This window comes from Corvus cornix, chromosome 9 (genome assembly GCF_000738735.6).
Source record: "Corvus cornix cornix isolate S_Up_H32 chromosome 9, ASM73873v5, whole genome shotgun sequence".
NCBI classification, from domain to species: domain Eukaryota; kingdom Metazoa; phylum Chordata; class Aves; order Passeriformes; family Corvidae; genus Corvus; species Corvus cornix.
This window is the reverse complement of record NC_046339.1, coordinates 14896010-14917233: the sequence shown is the minus strand read 5'-3', so window position 1 is coordinate 14917233 and position 21224 is coordinate 14896010. Positions and strand designations below refer to the sequence as shown.

Here is a 21224-nt window from a genome sequence, read left to right as displayed (position 1 = left end):
TGAAAGACTATACCCCATAGTACTATTGTGAAAGTTTTCCATGGAGGAGAAATATAAATTCCTAATTAATCAAAGGTTTTCAGTTGGATGAATTGAAAAAAAAAATAGGTGACAAAAAATGCACACCAGTACCATGTACTGTTGAAATGCAAAATTATTGCTGCTGCATACTTGATTATGTGATTTCTGAATTTTAAAATAGTGACATGAAAATGAGAAACCTGATAATGTGTTCATATCCTCGCTGATAGGATCCTCTTTCGAAGCTCGCTGCTGAAAGGGGCACAATCTGTTCTGCTCGAACAACCTTGAGCGTCTCATAAAAAGCTGCTTCATTTTTCTTTTTGGCTGATAATAATAAATGTCCCAGTCTGACACTCCAAGTAGTGGACTTTGCATCTTTGGGGAGAAAAAGAAGACTCTGCTTCCTTAAGCAGCTTAACCTGAATGTGCTAATTCGTCTTAACATACTACTGGAAAAATAATGTTATCTCAGATCTAAGTTACACTGTATAATTCAACTCCACAATCCACCCAGCCAAACAGACCCAAAATATACATGCACTCCAAACTTCTGCTCAAAGACTGTCCAGGTTACAATCAAATACAGTTACAAAACCCAGAAGACAGACAGAACCAACCTGCCTACCAGTAAAATCCAAGACAAACGACAACAGCTGCCCCTTGATTCAAGATGATTAAACTAAAACATATAATTGTTCAGAAATGCAATGAAGTATTAATACTTTTTATATAATAATAACTTACCTGAAGCCAAATAATTTTCCAGTAAATCCCATTGTGACAGTTTCCAGGCTGCTTCCACTCTGTAAGTGTTCAATTCAGAAATCCATTCAGACCTATTAAAAGAAAGAAAAGGCAATAAAATTTTGTGCTGTCTCCTCTCAGTATGTTAATCCTACATTATATTAGCAAATGTTCTTTATATAAAACTTGTCTTACTTGAAAAGAGGCAAGATAAGCTTGCTTCTAATGAGAGTCAGCAAAATCAAAGGACGTGCACTGGTAACAAAAGAGTTGTACAACATGATCCCATAAATGCAATCTCCAAAGAGTGTATTTCACTTCTGTGGTACACATCAAAACCTACCATCTTTTAATCCATTTACCTATTAGACTACAGAATACCAATGGAATCAGTAACATGGGAAACAATGAAAAAATTCTATCTAAGAAATTAAAGCACATACCAACACTGCTCAGAGTGCAGACAAAAACTACAAAAATTTCTAGACTTCTTGAAATAAATCATTTATAGATAAAACACTCAAATTTTTCTAGCTTCACACTGCTAATTCAATTACGTTTAATAAGCCTGAAATGTTTGATAATGAGCAGAAGTAGTTACTGAGACAGAGATTTATACCAGAGCTTCATATTATTCAAATAAAATGTGTATTAGATGTTTACAGTACCTGTTTGCAAGCACTCCATTGACCTGCGTAATTACAGTAGATAACTGACCAAGGCCTAACATGGACTTCACTACACCATGATAGTGAATAATCTAGAAATAGGGAAAAAACCAAAACAACAAATGAAAACCCCACATATACACATTAATGAAATTCATCGCAGCCTGAAGGAAGAAATATGCCCATTTGGGTGCTTTTTAGAATACAAAAAAGCATAACTAATTGCACCAGAAGTTAAATGAACATTCAAAAAATCCAGTAAGAGATTTGTTTCACTTCATAAGATACTTCCAACAGCAATAATGATTTAGCAGCTGCTACAACACTTAGATTCCTAGTTTACTTAAATATTCTAAAGAGGTTTCCTCGCCTTAGTCTTCTGTGAGCTAATAAGATTAAAAATAATAATTATATTTATTTAAAGAAAAAAAAAAGTTTTCTATTTACCTGATCAGGTTCCAGTTGGATAGCCCTATCATAGCAGGCTGTTGCATCTCTTAACAAGCCAATACTTTCATGTTCAAGGATTTGTTCTTTGAGAGATGGCTCTGCCTTCCGAATGGCGCTCACCCCAGCCACTCCATCTGGCTCGTGCATAGCAGCATACAACTTCTTTATTCAAACAGAATTGGACATGGCCATTAAAACCAATAATTTGTTTTATAGATAATGTGCAAAATCACACAACTTCTTGAACATGGAGCACACACTACCCTGTAGGACTTGGTAGCAATAAACTTTCATGGAAGATGTCAGTTTTGCTGGGCTCCTTCCAAAGTTGAGCCCTACTTTTGCCTGGAGTACAGTAATACTTACGTTCTCATACTATAGAGTACTACATGAAGCTACCTGAAACCATCTGTATGCAGAGCAAAGTAAATATCCTACTATTACCTGATAGCATAAAGATGAAGATTACTTTAGGTGAAAAAGCAACATACTAAGTTTTTTTAAATTTGAAATGTCACTGAGGTATATAAACCATTGGGAACCACAAACAGGATTATCCCAGAGGTTAAATTACTTCTCGAAACTAATTTATATAATTTGAAACACCTTTAGCATTGGCTCTTTTTCTACTTTAGAATAAGCCACTTGGAATTTCTTCAAATGTGCTTTGGCTTTTTTTTTTTTTTTTGTTATTATAGTTGGCTGTATTTTCTGACAAAAGGCACAGAGCCAACTTCAAAGCAATAAATGTTATCAACAAACTGACATTTAATTATTTTCGGGATTTTACTATACACTAGAAAGCTACTCATTCCTTTTCATATAAAAAGCATGCCAAGCAAGAGAAAGTACTAAATATGCTGAAACACAGATGACTAAATGCTTGTATCCATCTTTTCTTCTTCCCACCACAATGAAGAATTTGACCAAGCTTTATTCATCATATACATTTTCATTTTAAAATAAAAACAAAAACCAAAAAGAACTTCAGAACCTGAAGAAATCCAAGATGTTCCTGAATATTTTGTTTCTTCTCTGTGATAAATGATTCAAAGTGCATCACAGCCCTTGTGTAAGCCTTGGAGCGAAAGGAGGCCACAGCCAGTGTATCCTGAGGAATAAGGTCTAGAAAACGTGTCACATTTTGATATTCTTCATAGTCCTCACTTGATGCTATTGAAAAAAGACATATTAAAAAGTCTGTCAATTGAGGTTTCATTTATGAGAATAATTTATGCATCAAAATTCAATTAACTCATGGAACAGTTTAGTAAGATAACTGTACTAATTTAAGAACATGGTTTTCTCTTCTGTCAACAACAATTTATTTAAAGCAATTCTGGTGAACTTCGTACATCTTGCAATACAGCACAGAATATTATATATTATATATAATATTACATATAATATTCAGTTAAACTGAATTTTTAGAGAACTATCAAGAAATTAACACTTCATTGTTCAAATTTTAAATCTGTATTTCTTGCAACAGCCATTCAGAACAAGGCATTTGGGGTGGAAATCACAGTATGATATTAAGAAACCATAAAACAGATTACATATTATACTAATACAGCATTTGTAAATGGTCATAATGTAAAGCTGCAAACATAAATAAAATACTTCTTTGAATAATGTTAATGCCATTTTAAATAAAATAAGCATCACTCACTTTTTAGATCACTTCTGTCTTTGCTACACTTGCCAGCATTTTTCTCAGCAATGAGTATTTGAAACTTATGTCTAGCCCACTGAGTGAGATGATCAAGCATGGAGAACACTGTCTGTGTGCTCAGCTGACTCAGATCAGATGTGCTGTCTTCAAGTCTCCTGCTGGACTGGTCATCGTGTTTCAGAACAGCCATGATCTCCATGTAAACCTACGCAAAGGTAAAAGACACAAGTGTCACACCAGCAGCAGAACAGTAGGAAACAGCAATTAACACAAAAGTCAAACTAAAATACCAGATACTTTAAATGAATATTTTAGATACTTTAAATGTATATTTTAATAATTTGGGGCTTATTTTAATAATTTGGGGCTTATTTTCATGATCTTGTTGTCCCATAATCTCAAAAGGAAGAAATGGCAAACCAAGTGGCAGCTGTTGTCAAGGGGTTCCATACAGGGAGGAAGCCTTTAAGTTTCAAGATACAATAAATGCTACTGCACCTCTTCTACAAACACAATACTTCAAGATTTTGTATGAACAAAGTTATCTACTGGTTATTAGATCACAGATGAATTTTTTTGCTTATGTTTAGGTAAATAACATGACAAAATATCTGTTTCTGTTTGTTTTAGTCCATAAAATATGAGTTAACATACAGAACAGATGCTTATTGTGGATGTACTTGCTCACAGAAGAAAAATCATCACACGCCTCTACACACCCACAGTGTTTAAACACAGGTGTTTTAGCTGTGAAATTTCAAATTAATGGAATGCAGGTTATACTTTTCACTATCTTCTACTTCCTTTGTTTCATCCAGGACATGCTTACAAAAGAGTCCTTGCAAACTTGCATGTCTCTGTACATACATGTGCTGCTCCCAGTAAAAATGGCAGCACATGGGCACATGCACTGACAGCTCAAGCAAACTGAAGGAAAGCAAGACGACTTCTCTCCCGCTCCTGCTTTGCTACAACACATCTAGGAATCCTGCTCCACATGAATCTGGTAGCTAAATAGTTTATCCACTGAAACTGTAATTGTATGCAAAAGAGAAGAAAAAAATGTAAGCCTGAATTCTTGGAATTATATGAATTCAATTTATTGGTTGTTTTTGTTGCACACTTCCTCTTTGTACCACTCCAGCTCTTGATGTTACTGCAGTCATTATTAACTACATAATATCTCATCCTAGACCCAACTGAACAAATCGATGGAAACCCACAGAAAAGCAGTTCCAACACAAACTTGTATGAGTATATTCAAAATCCTGTCAGAAAATTTATATTATTAATACACAAAAAGGAGTTTAACACCTAAACAATTTATTCATGTAGGTCTATATAATACTGCAGAGCTGGGCAGCTCTTAGGAAGAACAGCTCCTGACCATTCCTGTGAAAAACATTACCATCTTATACATCTCACCTCTTGTTGATCCTCTTGACTGCATCCCAACAAAACATAGACAAGGATGTGTGGAAGGAGATAAATTGTCACTTTATAGTCATTTTTCATCATAATACTGCAGCAATCAAAAACTTTTCTGGCAAGATCATGTCGTACCTATAGAAAAATATTATTTCCAGGAAAAGCATCATTACAAAAGTGCAAATGCCTGAACACTTAATAGATTTCCTTTTGTTGACGAACACAAATTCTAGTCCACCCAGTAATTTTAAGATACTTGTCTCCTACAGAAGGTTCATCAGACTTAAATCTGCAACAGGGATGCCAGATGGTAGCTGCTATTACAGGTAGCAACTGCTGATAGCACAAAAGACAGGTAAGCACTGCTTACATTTCCACTTTTCCATGTTTTTTACACCATTGTGAACTTGCACTGGCCATAGAAAAACAACCTTAAGGCTGAGTCTACCACTACACTCAGCCTCTCTTCTGCCCTTAAAAGCCTGTAGAAAGTAGGAAATTATTAAGACATTAAACTCTTCTCTGTCTGAAAGAGGACAGTGTAGTTACTGAGCTACTGCAATTTAATTCGCTTCTTACACTGGTTGATTTGGAAGTGACATTTTTGGTCGGTCACTTAGATATTGGAAAGGGAAAAGAAAAAGAAGATATAAGTACTTTTTATTTGCTGGGATTATGGAGCTACAGGGAAATCTTTCCGAAACTGAAAAGGTAAATCCAGAAGCATTTCAGATACTTTTCACAAGCATTTGTCAGTGCACTCAGTTTCACAAGAGTCTCTGGACAAAGGCAAGTTTCCTTGGCTTTTAGCTTCAACACTGCTTGTGAAGCCTAGCCAAGAACCAGTGCTGGAGAAGGGAGAGTGCAGTATCCTGCTGAAGAAGCAGGGAGGTCCTTTAAGAGGCCTGCAGCCAACAGCCATATTCTCCCATCTATCCCTGACCTGCAGAAACTGAAATAAGGTTCAAGAACTGTGTTGCAAGGAGCATTAAAGAAAGATTTATTCTCTTACCTTTGTTATAAGATAACCTGCCCAAGTTGCTGACCATTCTGCAAAATTATCACCTAATTTGCTTAAGTAAATTGGCTTCTTCACCTTAGACCAATTTACAGCCTTCTGATAACTCTTGTACCTGTAATTTTAAAATATCCATTTAATAAAACTAACTTTTTATTTAATATAATAAACAAGAGCACATTGTTAGTTATTAAATTCCCTCACTGGAACAGTATTAAGTTCCATCTTTGAATCTTTAGAAATAGAATTTAAAAACCTACTTTTGGTAATCAACATATTTTATTCTAGAGCTTATTAAAATGAAATATGAAATAAAAATTCTCATAATTTGTTAGGTTGCTTGTAAGTATATTTTAACGTGCTATTTGTATCAGTTTTAAGAAATGCAGTTGGAAAGGCCAGAAAGTATGTTTTCTAAAAAAGGTAAAGCTTATCACAGGTGAGCATGACTGTCTTCATGAGGAAATAGAAAGGAAACTGAATATTTCAAATTAAGACACAAACATAATTTGAAGTTTCATTTGGTTGAAGTAATGATAAAAATAATGTGAAGAAGAAGTCAAATTAAAACTCACTGAGCTCCTCCTACTTGATAGAAGGTAGCAGTAATGGAATGTTAATAGACTTGAGTACAGGGGAAAAAAAACAAACAAAAGCTTCAAAACATCATATAAGCCAGTGCTCTAGGGACAAACAGGCAGACCTGGGCAAAGTATGAGCTCCAAGTTTTGCTTGTTTGATTTAGAGAGAATTACTTCCAAGTAAGTGCTAATTCAGCTTTTTGTAGAAAGACCTTCTTTGAATTTTGTATATATGCATATCACTCTTCCCAGAAGAGTGACAATACAAAACCATATGAAGTTAATACTGGCCTGGAGAGAAAAGCATTTAGATATGTTATGAAAAGACATTGCTTAAGCTGTCATATACCGTGTGTTTAAGTGAGGTTCCAAGATCTCCTGCACATGCTCAGGAAACCTCCTCCAAAGCCTGGAGCCAGGGCAGTCAGTGTTTGTCTCTCTACAGTCATAGATGGACAGTAACTCCTGAAAAGGCATGGTTTACAACATCACCAAGTTAGCCATGACAATTTTCATACCACAGTACAAAACCCCATGTATATGATCTTAGAAGTCTTTTTGCACCTGAATGATTCCACGATAAGTAATGAGAGAGCAGTTATGGAATGCTTAATTCAGAAATTGTAACTGCAAAACTGTGATCCAACATTGTTAATCCCCTGTTACTACACTAGGCAGTTTTGATTTCAACTGCTGATTCCCCAGATTCTCCAGTTGGTGTTTGGACCACATTGTATCATAGTCTTCATCTCTGCCAATAAACCAGGACTATAATTTAGTCTAATTCCTCCTTGTGCAGGAAGTGCACAACCTTGTGCATATGCTAATAAAATTCTTATCCTACTGACTACATAGGGCCACCTATTTTCTCCTAGATTAAAGACCTGTCCTGAAGTTTTCACAAAGTTATTAAACATCAATAACAGCAAGAACAACAAAAAGACACCAAAACCCCCCATCCACTAAATCAAGCCAGCACAAAAGACTTAAGAGTTTGAAAATAAGGGTAGGCTCCCTCTCAATTGCTTCTTAAAAGTGCAAGCAGAAACTACCTTAGGAATGAATACTCACTGCTTCTCATTTCTGCTTGTGGAACCTGAACTAATTCTAAGTCACTCTCAGGATTACTCCTTGAATCCCTATGTATGGACTGCTAGCTACCTCTAAAACATCAAATGTCTCCTAAAATATTGCGACACAAAAGCAAACAAACCTATATTTGACAGCTCCCCAGAATTTTAAGAGTACCTTGTCATTTAAAGCTGTACAGGATGAAGTTTCAAATACTTAAAACATGTACTTCAAAATGAACGTTTATATTGCACAATTTTAAGTTCAGTGTTACAGAAAATAATCTGTGAAATAAAAGTAGGAGCTAACCACGCATCTTACCTGAATTGCATATGCTGCAGAATCCTGAGCACGAACATTATCAGCATAAGCAAGGAATGCTCTGGTCAGTTCCATTAATAATCCATAGGCAAAACTTGGATCCTCCACTCCAGCCTCAACCACAAACAGAATGCCAGTTTTATTAAAACAGAGTAATAGCTGGATCTTTAAATAATCATTTGGAAGCTTAACTTTAAACTGTTTTAGGTGAGACAGCAAGTACCGATTTTCAAAGGGTCTAGAGATAAGAGGCTCCCTCCACTCAAGGACTTTTAGAAGACACCTAATGCTAAACAAAACACTACTGCAATGCTTCTTACCACAAATGTAAAGTGTTTTCCTTGAGTTTCACTTGTTGAAAAATCGAGCCTGCCAGGATCTATGGCTCCCAGTTCACCTAAACATTCTCCACAGAGCAGTCGAGCTTGGGAATTTGCATCCTGGCAGCCAATGAGAAGCACTGTTACCAGCTGGGAGATGAATGGTTCCACGGTTTCACTGTCTGTGACATACTTGATCAATTTTTCCTAGGAAGTTGAATAACAACAACAAAGTTGAGGTTTTCTACAACCATGTTTATGGTAAACAAGCTCAGAAATTTTCAGTCTGTGACTCACTTCCAATTTCATTTAGCCATGACTTCAGGTTGTAACTATAGTCCAATTGCACTAATCTGCTTCTCCCCCTAGGAAGGACTAAACAAATGAATGAGGGATTTGGGCCTCAGTTAATAATGCTGTCATGGCCAATATTGTATTTCATTATCATACACCTCTCTACTAACTTAATTTTCTTTCTTTGTCTTACCAAGAACCTCTCTCCTACATTATCTTTTTCACTTAATTATCCCTTTTCTTTTGTGTTCCAATACTTCCTCCCAATTTCTCTCATGCAGCTGTTGTCATACCTTCTGGGTTTGCTGCCATTTGTTCCCGACAATTTGTATTCTTATTATTTGCCATTTCTTGGACATTTCTTCACTCTCAAGTCCTACAAAGCCTAGGGTTTCAAGTCCTTTGATCAATGCCCATCATTTTAACTGGATGTCCTTTCTTTTTTGTTTTGGCTCAGCTTTTATTCCTTAGTTTCACATTTAGTCCAAATACAGAGAAAAAGCAAGATGTTTGTCGTTGTTACGCTTAATGAAAACTGAAACCACAGCCAACATTGAGCAAATAGTTCCACAAGCTGTGGAACTAATTAAGTTTGATTTGCCTCAATTATTTTGCTAAACTTCTAACTAAGCAAGACATGGCAGGATTTTGCTGACCTGAGCTGCAAGAATAACTGGTTGGCCAGGAATATGCACAATGATCGTTTGTTCTTTTAGCTAGAATTTTTTTTTAAATTTCTGGCTAAAGAGTGTTCCACAATCTTGTAACTACTAAGGTTACAGGCACAGATTTATTACTTTTTCTAATGGGTCACATACACCCTCTGGGCTAACAACAACACAAATGGTAAAGCAGCGTCTTCAGCATGTACATGGCTATAAAATTTATTTGAATATGATCAATGGATTCAAATTTTTGACGGTGGAAGACAAAGAAGGAAGAGGAAAAAAAAAAAGAAGTGTGAGGTGGTCAAACACATCTTAATTCTTTCAGATATTACACACACATGCACACATTTGCTTTTATGAGTTAGATTCCTGATGTAAAAGCCATACATGTCCTAAACAGACAATTAGCCCACAAAACAGATTGTTAAAATGGAGTTCTTAGATACATCTTTCCTCAGAGTTGGAAAAAAAAAAAGTACACTAGCCTTGCTGAATCAGCATCACAAAGATTTGATGGATTTGAAAGTCCACCTACATGAGGTGTCATGAAAAAGAATCCATTTTCCCCATTTTATGAAGAAACAGCTTAATAAACTGAGGAGAATAACCCAGTTCAAGTGAATGCCCTGCAACAATAAGGAGTTTTAGACTTTTGGTCCAGATGCTAATTCAATTTATTTTTAGTTCTACTGAAGGTGGTTTTCTATACCTGGTTTCTATACAATGTTTCTTTCAAGCTGGTAAGTGCATGAATACGAACATCCACATTCTCATGCTGAATAGCTCTCATAGACAGCTGCAGGGCTGTCTGCAAGTCTGTGCTTTTGGAGGATTCCTGAACATGACATAAGAAGTTCAAGTTAAATATAACAGGAATATGACTGAACAGCATGTCAAAGAACACAGGTAAGAACACATGGAAACAACTCTCTTTTTGCCTACATTCTCACCTATATACACATACCATTGTCTTCTGACCTATTTTTTAAAATATTTTCCTCAAAAAGGTGCTATATTTCACTTTTAGGTAAACATAATGATGGCATAAATAAAAATTATAAAATCAGAAGAAAATGCTTTGTTTTAAGTCTATCTAAAACCAAATTAATTTCTACTTTTGTTGCCTCATTCCTACAAAATAATTTTTACTTCCCATCTGTTACCTAATCATTCTGAGGGCGAACAAATGAAATAGACCATAGGGTACTCTTAAGAAGAGAAAAACTTTGCTCCCTGTAAAGTGAACATGGAAAAGGGATCAAATGGAAAGCAGCTTCTCTTGTAACATAATTATTGCCATAGCTAAAACTGCTGACTTCTCATCTTATAATCTGTCACAAAAGAGATGAAAAGCCAGCGTTCAGGAGATGCTACAGAAACAAGAATGTTGAACATGAGTATATTTCATTCCTAAACAAGAATCAGAACCTGCTTAAACTACTCCTGCAAACCTGTTTTGTGGTGGAGGCAGATAAATACTATTTCCACTTAACAATAAACTTTACATGTTTTCCTCAGCCGTGGAGGAATTCACGTGGAATTCCGTGGAGGAATGCATCAAATTCATTTGATGCATTAAAGCCAACCAAATAAATAAAAGAAGCTGTACCTTTCTATATTCCTGAAGGACAACCTGAACTTCTTTTAGTTCAGGAAGGTCAGGCAGAAAATATATTTCATGTAGAAAGTCTCGTACTGCATCCCTAATAGTTATCAAAAAAATATTGCAAAGAATATGGCAAACATTAGTTGAATCAGAAAAACGTTAAAAACACATCAAAAGAAAGCAATGAAGAAATCTCTTTCAATACTGCTACTATGGCCTTCTACAAGAGCCTTATTATTCCTACTGCTACCTTTTATTTTGAAAACTGTTGTTATGATACAATGCAAGAAAAATGAAAATGCAACAGAAGTAATCAAGACATTAAGTATCAACATTCCTAAAAAAACCCCAAACATACTTTCAAGCCACAAAATATAAGATGAAAAAGAATTATGGCTCAACCTTATCCTCAAAAAGGTTAAGTCATGAGAATTAGAAGTATTTTGTATTAAACTTTGATTTTGTTTTCAGTTGGTGTGACCATTTGAAGGGAATGCGTGAAATCTTACTCAACATAATAATCTGTGTACTTCATAATTATACCTCTAATTATTAAAGAAAACAGAGAACTCATTTCCTCCCATTTCCAATTGTGTACACTTCTCTCTATCTTAGAGCAACTGTTAACAATCATCATTATTCTGTAGAGGGAAGTCATTTTCCAGACCAGCAGGAAAAAAAACCACTCAAGAAAACCTGGCAGGGTTAAGTGTCTGAATGGGTTTCAACTTGGCCACAGCATAACATCATTTTATAAGGACAATATAAAAACACCTTTTCAGATGGGGCTATCACTTGTCACATTTCAAGATCTCAACACAATTTAGAGAAGGGGGAATTTTATACAATAACAACGATTTAGCAGAAAAACAAGTTTTCTCATCTCATTGCTGGATGACTTGAATTTAGGGTTATCCCAATTCCTGTTGCAGGATTTAATCCATATAACTGAAATTATTTTGTACAGTACCTGTTCTCCACTATGAGGAAGTGGAATATTGCTGTGGTTTCCTTGGGTTGGATATGTATGAGGGGCAATAACACTACTATCACATGGCTGAGCAAGGAGCCAAGATAGGAATGGTCCAGACTTCGAACAAAACAATCCCAGGCTCTAAACAAGAAAAGACAACAAAACAAGAGTAATCAATGATTCTTCTCTGCAGAAAACATTTCAGGTGAGTCGTGAGAAGCATTTTAAGCTATTTCAGCACTGTGGTTTAGATTACTGTCCAGAACAAAGCAAAATATATTAAAGGACAGAAATAGCAGGGATGCCACTGTTTGGGTACACCATCAGTTCACCTGCAACACAGTTCTGGGAAGTCATCCTTGTATCTCAGAGCTGTTCTCAGCGTGGTCATCATCTTCACTCTGACCGAACTGACGTGTTTGGGACCCATGAGTGTCATTAAAGACCTCAGGCTATTTAAAGCCTAGACATAGATGAAAGTCATTTTAGTGTATTAGATACTCAGGAGAACATGTATAGGTCACATTTTCTATTAAAATCAGCCTACCCTTGCTTAAGAAATCATACTCTAAGACATCAAAATCAGTTTGATGTTTTAATAAATAATCTGGGTTTAGAAAACAGAGAGTGAAAGGGAATCTCTAATGGCAAGATTGTAACAAAACCCCACATTATTTAGGCTGTTGACAGATGAGGGAAGAACTGTGGACACCAAAGGAGTTAATGATTATAGATGATTGTTATAAGACATGATAAACTATATATCCCAAGCTGAAAAGAGAAGGCTTAGGAAATATAGAGGAAATAAAAAACCTTGCATTTAAAAGAAAAACCAAACCAAGAAAACCCCAACGGAGTTGACATACAACTGCTCACAGAAGTGACTGGCAAGCATCAGGGAACACGTAATAGCTCAGCTGTCAATGAAAGACAGAAGAGAAATACTAAGATGCAGGAGATATTTCAGTCACAGTAACACTACACCAAACAAGGTAGTAAAATGTCCAGCATGAGAGATCTGTTACACAGGAATAAACCTGAGCTTGAGAAAAGGTCATGCAAGGGGAAACTCACCAAGAATAAAAAACCAGAAGAAAAGATAGAAACAATAGCAGATGAAGCAAAAGAAATGCTATACAAATTAAGAAATTCAGAAAGCATGAAGAAATGAGGCTACGAAAATGAGAACATTTTAACACGAAAAGCAAAAAAACACCAGAGAAAATGCAGTCTATCAATGTAAAGGTTATATACATTCTAGCACTGAAAACTTCCTGCAGAAATCATCTACACTCTCTCTGTGAGGTGGCTGAAAGGCCAGTCTTGTGGTTAGAAGCACTGCCTCAGCAGAATTTTCAGTTTGTCTCAAGCTGTGAGCTCTAATTTCTCTAAATGCTCTCTACTGCAAAGCTGAAACGAGCTGTTCTGTGAGAACCAAAACTAATGAAATCCAGTTTCTCTTGGATTTCCATCTTTTTTTCTTTACCTTTACCCTTTGGTGTCCTTATATAACCCCATGCAGTAATTCCAGTTTTCTCCCATATTCCCTCATTCTCCCACTGTTGTTTGTTTCACACATTAAAAATCATACACTTGGATTTCCCCCCTATAATTCCTGGTTGACTGACTTGTTGCATACACCACGTTTGACTGAAATATGTAATACACTACCTGACCATTAAAGAAACATATCAAAAACTTTTGAGCTTACACAGAAGTCCTACCCACAGTGAGACCATCAGTTTTAAAGAACCATTTTGGAACCTTAGTATCTTTGAGACTTCCATGACAGTTGCATGATCACACAAGTAAGTCTGGAATATTAAAACAGTCCTTGCTTACTTTTCTTTTAATATTCAGAATTAAGTTTACACACCATTTTTTTATCCTCAATGCCAACACTGGAACTCAGTAACTGCATGTTAAAAAAAGCCAAGATACCAAGCAATTTAGGTTGCAGATAATCAGCCTGTGGAGAGGAAAAACAAAAGCTAAAAACCCAAACGATCTTACAATTTACACATTCCAAAGCCTAAGAAATTAAAAAGCAGGTATGAAATGCTAATTCTGAAATAAATAAGAGAAGAATCCCAAATACATACACTGCTACTTAAGAAACATCAGTGTTAATGACAGACATCTCTGTTAGGCTGTGGTTACGGCTGTTTTGTAGGATCTTAGGATTTGTGTGTGCGCTGTTGCTTTGTTTGGGCACTTTTTGTTTTGATTTGGTTTCATGCGCATTTGGTATGGATCTCCCTATTACAGGAACACTTAATAGGAAATTCCAGCCTTTCTTCCACTTTTTCCCTGAAATAAGTGATGTTCAGAGAATTGCAAATTGCCTTCACTCTCACAATGGCCAAAAAGAAATTATTGAAAAAACTGAATATGAATATTTTGATATCCTTACCATTTGTTCTGGTGAGGTTATTTCCCTAGGTCCCTGATAGGGATCATCATGAGAGGCAAATGAAGCCAATATGGACAAACCATTGAAGACTTGCTGATAGTGCTCTCCAATCCGCAGCAATAATTCATTATGCAGACCCTGGTAGTCCTGTCTCAGCAAGCTGCCCAGCTCTATCTCGGTCTCATTCTACAGTCAAACACAAAGTCTTTATTTAATCACAATGTAATTAGAGCACTGAGAGACAGGAAGCACTGGGCTCCGGTTGATTTGTTATAGGAATCAAAGGAAAAGCTTCTGATCAGCTCAGTGTCAGACAAACAAAGTTTTTAGAATTTGCTAAGTTCATAAAATATCTTAGAAACATTCCTCAGAGCCAACAGAACTGATTATAAATAACAAGAACAAAACTTCTGCATATACAATTTCCCAGCCTATGCTTTGCAATATCTTAACTTAAAGCAGAAAGCTCATTATGCATCAACTGTTGCTCCTAATTTGCAGGTGTAATAGAGCAAATACCAATTTACCTTGAGGTAATGAAGTGCCCGCTCAAGCTCATCCTTAGTGCAGGAACAGACCAAATGAGAGAAGATATATTTGAAGTTATTGATTAAAATCTCTCTTCGGTTCACATTCAATTGCTTTGCTATGGTTCTGATAAGTGTGGAGGCTGCAGGACTGGCCTTGGCTGCAAGGTCAGGAAGCAAAACTTGCAGGGTCCGCTGGTAAATTAAGAACAACACTTAATGGAAAAGGCAAACAAACCAACAAACCCTCCAAAACCCCAGGGTTAGGCTTAGTTCTGCTTGTGCCAGTACCACAACACATGTGTCTGGTCATAAGTATGACCACAGGTATGAATAAAGAAAAACTTTAATAAGATGAAAATACCTAGTAAAAATAAAGATAAAACTAATTACTTTAGGAGCTGCTTCATCTAAGAAACAATACTAAGAAACATTAACAAAAAATGAGCTATCATTTTTTGTGTCCATCCAGATTCTCCACAAAAGGAAATCTTAAAAACACCCCAAAACAAACCAAAAAGCCAACATTCCCACACACAACACCACTCGCCCAGCCTATGACTCAGCTAAAGCACTGCTGACTTAACATTTGTGCATCTCCCATCTACCAACAAACAAAACACAAGTACGATTCTCAAGCTACTTAGGCTTCCAGTGAAAGAGTTATCTAACCAGATATCTAACCAGAGCCGTATCCACAGAATGGCAGCTTTCTTCTTTTGAAATAAGAAAGCTGACACCATGCAAAAATCATGCCTTACAAAGGATGCCTCCAAGTGCACTAAATCATTAATACAGACATACTTAATGAGTATTCTAAACTTTAGCTCCTTATCTGTCATACTTGAATTGGCACTGTAGCCATCCCTCTAACTTCTTGATAAAACTGCTCCTCTGCATTTCAGCTCTCAGTTGTAGCATTCCCAAGAGAAAGTGTGGATTAAAACTGAAATTCACAAGCACAAACACGGAATAGCAAAAGGACTGACCAACTTACTGAGAGAAAGCGATTTAGATCTGGAAAATCAAATACACTGGCAATCTCAGATAACATGTCCAGAGCCATTTCTCTCTGGTGAGCAGCTGTTTCTTTCTGCAGCTCATTGCCTTGGCATGGAGCATTCAACACCACCATCTGGCTGGAGTGCAGGGATTCCACTAGAAACTAAGCATGGAGAAATAGGTATTTAGTAATATTTTGCCCTTGTTCACTCCCTAAAATTAAACGCAAGAGTTTCACTGGTCTTTCTATGCATCTGTTTTTATCTCTTATTTATTGCACATGGATCTATGATTATTACTTTGCAACAGAACTGGCTTATCATCCACTTAATAATTACATTCAGTTTTGCCACCCTGGATTCAAATATTTCATTACTAAAAATATATTCAGAATTAGGAAAGTCTGCTTTTGACAATTTTCTTTTAAACAGAACTTTTTGTCTTTAGGTAGTGGCCATAACAAAACCCCTCAATCAATCACAGCATAATTATGCCTGTGAAATGCTGACTTCAATTCCAATCTTAAAACATAGTGTCTTGCAGCAACTGTACTACATAATGAGAGATCTTCTATTTCTGAATGAAGCATCTAGGGTAGAAATTCTAGCATCTAGGGAATAAAATAGAGAAGCAACACTATTGAGGGGAGATCATGACAAAGTCAAAGATTTCTCATTCCTTCCTGAATGTTTGTAGGATTTTTTTCTTAAAATAATTTCTTTCTCATCCTATTTCACCTTGAGCAATACTGCAATTTTGACCTTTAATTCCATTTTCAATATACACACAAAGAACCCAAATACATGCACTTTCTAAACCAGCAACTCTTTTTACCTGACAGATAGGCTTCTTGTACTGACTGAAGAAAGCCTGCAGTTTTATGGCCTTGGCTGCTGCCAGGGCCCGGATTTCTGTGTAAGCTGCTCCGGCCACTGAAGCTGACTTGGACAACAAACAGTGCAACAAATGCAAGAGGGCAAATGGTACCAAATCTCCTTTGGATGCCCTTACAAAGTAAGCAGAAGAAAAAGAATTAAAAAGGAAAACTGAATTGTTGCATTAATGAAATAATTAAAGAGCATGCTATTGCCATCATGCAAAATGAGTCATGGTTGTATTTGCATGGCTTATCTGTACATCCTATGACAGGGCAGAAGAAAATGAGGAATGTTCCATAGGAATCAACAGCTCTGTACAGTTGCAATGGAGTTGGGGCAAAAGCTGACTTCAAAAAAAGTAATTTAATCTTACACTTGAAGTAAAGGTTACTTTGTATCACAAACTGACTCGGCAATTTTCAAGATACTCTCAAAAATACCTTCCAATATCTCCTGTTGTGAGAATCAAGGTATCTTTAAGCTCATTATTTCTTGATATTTTGGCATTTGTGTAGGCTTCTTTCATCCTTGAAACAAACAGCTGGTACACAGGAAAACAAAAAAATATTTTTAGTGTTTGACACTAGTAAAACAAAAACCATAGTAAGTTAGGAATAAAACTCAAAAATAAACGTGAATTCACCTCTTTTATGAATCCTTCTTCAGAGTCTAAGGATTCTATTATGTTCTTTATGCAGTCACTGAAAGCCACTCGTACATCTTTGTCTGGATCTTCCATTAGATTTAATAAAGACCCAACGAGAGTCTTCACACTGGACTCATCAGTATTAAAATCCAGGTGTTTGCAAAGATGAGGTATATTTTCTATAAATGCTGGGTGGCATGGTTGGAAGAGGAAAAGAAAACATATTTTTAATTATTTTTCGAAATCTACCTAAGTGCACAAAACACTGACGCAAACAAGCAATAAAGCATACTATATTTTTTCACCAAAAGAATAAATATTGTGAAATCAGAGAAGCTATTTAAAATTCAGATTTTATCAAGTATTATAGTTTTAGATATAGCTATAAATCAAATTTAAGCCAGGGTAGTTTAAAAAGAATATCACTAACAACATTAAATATCAGCAGTGATATCAACTGAAATACAAAACTTCGAGCACCAATAGAACTATTAAAACCCAATACAGAATAAAAGGAATGGAGAAAGGTACAGGAATAGTGACTTAGTACCTCAGATGGAAGCATAAAATGTTACTAAAGATAAAGCCACATACCTAGCTTTACTGAACTGGGTGCTTTGCTTTCAAGGAGAAGGAGAAATGGCTTGAAAACACAGGCTTGCACAGAAGAGGTTTTTCCATGAGCAGAAGTCACAGTAAGGCTGCTACACAAAATATCATGAGTAACATCCTTAATAGCAGAGTCTGCTAAGGAAGATCGTACATGGAATGGACCAGAAAGACAACAAGATAACTTCCCAACTATAGCAGCACAAGCCTCCTTGACTAGGTCAGACTCATCTCTGATTTGATTTCTGAAATGGAAACAAAAATGAAATCACTTTAATAGATCATTTACCTAGAAAATTGTTTTTCTACACTGTCTGAGTTCTCTAACTATACTGACAGTACTATCAGGACAGCTTAAGGATGTCTCACTAAATCATCTTTGTCCTTTTCAGATCACTCTCAAGTTCTGTTAAATGTTTGAAGTAGCACTGGGCATGGTGAGGCTAGCATGCTGTAAAGAAGAAAGTGAAGACTAACGCAAAAGGACAGAAGACACCAAGACACATATACAAAAAGCAGAGAAACTGCAAAGATTTTAAGAGACATATGGACAAATACGACATGAATTTCACTGACAAAGGTATCTCCTTTCCCCCCCTAATTTAAAGACCCTTAATTTGGGGGTCTTCAGCTAGCAAAGGAACTTGTATACTGACATCGTAAGTGAACACTATTCTGTCATACAGACATCATGATATGCACCTATCCTGTTGATATCTGATGATTTCTGAAATTAAGATCTAGCAAATTTTGGAGGAACATTTATTTTTGTGCTTATACTACATTTATTATTTGCCCATTTTTCTTCTTGCACAAAGGCAGAAAAGCTGCATTAATACATACAAAAGAGCTTTGGGAATCACGCTGCAGGTCTGCACACTTGGTGGATGAAGCAGGAGAGAGAATCCTTTAACACAAGTAGCCCGAATTACTTCATGGGGACTTTGTAGTGCCCAGTTATAAATTGCTTTTCTCCAATCCAGATGAATGTTTCTTGGGAAGAGAGATAGAAGGAACACACAGTGTGACTGAGTTCGGGGTGCTAAAGAGAAAAAACAAAGTAAATAATTACTTGATTTAAACTTTTAATATCATCAATCATCATAAGAAGGCTAATAAAATAATTTTACTTCAGAACAATCATTCCAAAGTGGAACTAGGCTTTATAAACTTTAACATACTTACAGAAACTCTGTGCAGTTTTTTGACTCAAAACTAGAGGACCAAACCCCAAAATAGATGGCTTAAAAGAAGAATCATCCGGATGGCTGTAAATCCAGGGCAGAGACAGCAATCCACATAAGTCATCAAGAATCTGATCACTCAGTGGAATTTTCACTAGGGGAAAAAGCCAGCAAAACAACAACAAAAATATACTTTTTCAGCTCTGTAAGGTTTATAAAACATTTTATGTTCCTAATTTGCTACGAAATGTTACATTTTCTATCAACAAATATGAGCATCACTATTCCCACATGTTGATATCCTATTTTTCAGACATGTAAATTAAATCATGCAGTGCTAAATCAGAATAACCTAAAAATCTCATTAAACAGATGACAGAACGCAACACATGAGCAGCAGAATGAATATAACTTTGGTATTTCTGGATTTATGCGAAGACTCTCAGGTGGACTTTGGGGTGTCTGGTAAGCTGAACTCATAGTAATATTTTAATCTTGGTAACTGAGTCTGTATTCCATCCTACTAGTTACTTTTAAAAAAGCATGGAAGTACTCAATGTTTTTGGTACCATGCATGCCATGCTTGCTAAAGCTGGTCACAAGCTTTGAAATCATTGAGAGGAACAAAGATAGTAAGGGATGCTGCCTCTGTGTGTCTTTAAAAGAAAGCTGCTGGAAGTTTGTTCCTTTTTTATTTATTTTCACTATCCCCATGTATTCTCTTGATCAGATAAAAATCAGTAGAAGTACAGATAAAAAGTAAATAATGTTCAAAAAGGAAGGCAAATGAAGGTCTCTAAACAAAAAATAATGCTATTTTTTAAATTTAACCTTTTTTGAAAAGAGTTGGAATACTAGCACGAGATTCATAATTTCAAGTACCTCCACCAAAACAGACTTAAAACAGTCAGATGAATTCCTAATTTACAAAATACAAGACATCTTAGTTTAAAGGGTTTCTTACCTTGCGCATACAGCAAAGCATCAAAAATTTTTACTATTCTGTCAACCACTTGTTCTAGATTGACAATCTGTGTAGCAGCCTCTAACAGGTTTCTGCAGACTTTCACTACTCTTGTGGTAAAATCAGAGGAAATCCACTTGAACTGTATATTCACCATTGAATCTGAAGAGCTTGGAGTATTCTTACACGTATCAGAGTTACACAGTTGAGACACTCCATGCTCTTTACTGTTAAAACAGAAATCACATCAATGCAACAAATGCCACAAACAACATTTAATATTAACTGCTTGTAAGCCAAGTTACTATGAAAATGTACTTCTTCAAAACATATAGGACTTATCCAATACTTATCCTGCTACACAGACAAGCATTAAAGTAATCTACATGAATCATAATGAGTTACAAGAAACTCTTGGTCTCACAGTTTCCCCTTGGTACCCTTACCTGGTGGAATTTGTTGGGGGAGAACAATGAACTATGCACAGAGCAGCCAATCGCAGAATTACAGCGATCCCTTCAACAGTCTGAAGAACATCCACTGGCAGAACTTCTTCCTCAAGGAGAGATGTTAAGGATGCAGCTTTCTTAGTGATGGCATTCCATAGAGCACTCTTCAGTTTCATGTTTACAGGGCTAAGTCTGTAATTTGACCATATTAATTATTTTCCAACACATACTTTCTTTCAGAAAAGATAAAATCATCATAGCAAAACCAGAGGTAATCCATATTTAATATAGGATTAGGAAAATACCAAATGAAGCTTTAGCTTAAATGTGTTCTTTGGAAGGAAAAGATTCTAACTCTGAATTTAAGCATGATTCATATCAGACTGATCTGAAAGGCTACAAACATATAACTCTACAATCCTTGGAAGGTCTTGGTAACCATAAAAAGGCAAACATTACACCCATCTTTGACAAAGGCAAAAAACGAGGATCCAAGGAACTATAGGCCTGTCAGTCTAACCTCAGTCCCTGGCAAGATTATGGAAAAAGTCTTCCTTGAACTCATTTCTACCTGCATGAGGGACAAGAAGGTGACTGGAAACAGCCAACATGTATTTACCACAGGTGAATCACACGCTCAATTCCTTTCTACAATGAGACAGGCAGCTCTGTGGAGAAAAGTGAGCTGCTTTTTCAGAAGACTTCAATTGT

General features: G+C 36.1%; 1 protein-coding gene across 4 annotated transcripts in view; it reads right to left on the bottom strand.

The window, feature by feature from the left end:
• Window positions 1-21224, bottom strand: part of ATR (ATR serine/threonine kinase) — a 39750-nt gene that overhangs the window by 12862 nt on the left and 5664 nt on the right. For 2 of the 4 annotated variants that reach the window (XM_039557102.1, XM_019289863.3), the window contains 27 exons: window positions 20511-20705; window positions 20065-20291; window positions 19102-19254; window positions 18760-18958; window positions 17902-18161; window positions 17305-17495; window positions 17102-17202; window positions 16618-16789; window positions 15779-15946; window positions 14782-14976; window positions 14255-14440; window positions 13718-13810; window positions 12174-12304; window positions 11839-11982; window positions 10872-10965; window positions 9972-10097; window positions 8301-8507; window positions 7981-8094; window positions 6938-7053; window positions 6002-6122; window positions 4987-5124; window positions 3559-3766; window positions 2881-3059; window positions 1884-2048; window positions 1437-1528; window positions 769-860; window positions 222-399 (listed from right to left, as the gene is read on the bottom strand). In XM_039557102.1, the coding sequence (XP_039413036.1) occupies window positions 222-399; window positions 769-860; window positions 1437-1528; window positions 1884-2048; window positions 2881-3059; window positions 3559-3766; window positions 4987-5124; window positions 6002-6122; window positions 6938-7053; window positions 7981-8094; window positions 8301-8507; window positions 9972-10097; window positions 10872-10965; window positions 11839-11982; window positions 12174-12304; window positions 13718-13810; window positions 14255-14440; window positions 14782-14976; window positions 15779-15946; window positions 16618-16789; window positions 17102-17202; window positions 17305-17495; window positions 17902-18161; window positions 18760-18958; window positions 19102-19254; window positions 20065-20291; window positions 20511-20705 (4245 nt within the window). The remainder of the gene's footprint in view (window positions 1-221; window positions 400-768; window positions 861-1436; window positions 1529-1883; window positions 2049-2880; window positions 3060-3558; window positions 3767-4986; window positions 5125-6001; window positions 6123-6937; window positions 7054-7980; window positions 8095-8300; window positions 8508-9971; window positions 10098-10871; window positions 10966-11838; window positions 11983-12173; window positions 12305-13717; window positions 13811-14254; window positions 14441-14781; window positions 14977-15778; window positions 15947-16617; window positions 16790-17101; window positions 17203-17304; window positions 17496-17901; window positions 18162-18759; window positions 18959-19101; window positions 19255-20064; window positions 20292-20510; window positions 20706-21224) is intronic. The other 2 variants (XM_039557105.1, XM_039557104.1) reach the window with 2 other exon arrangements.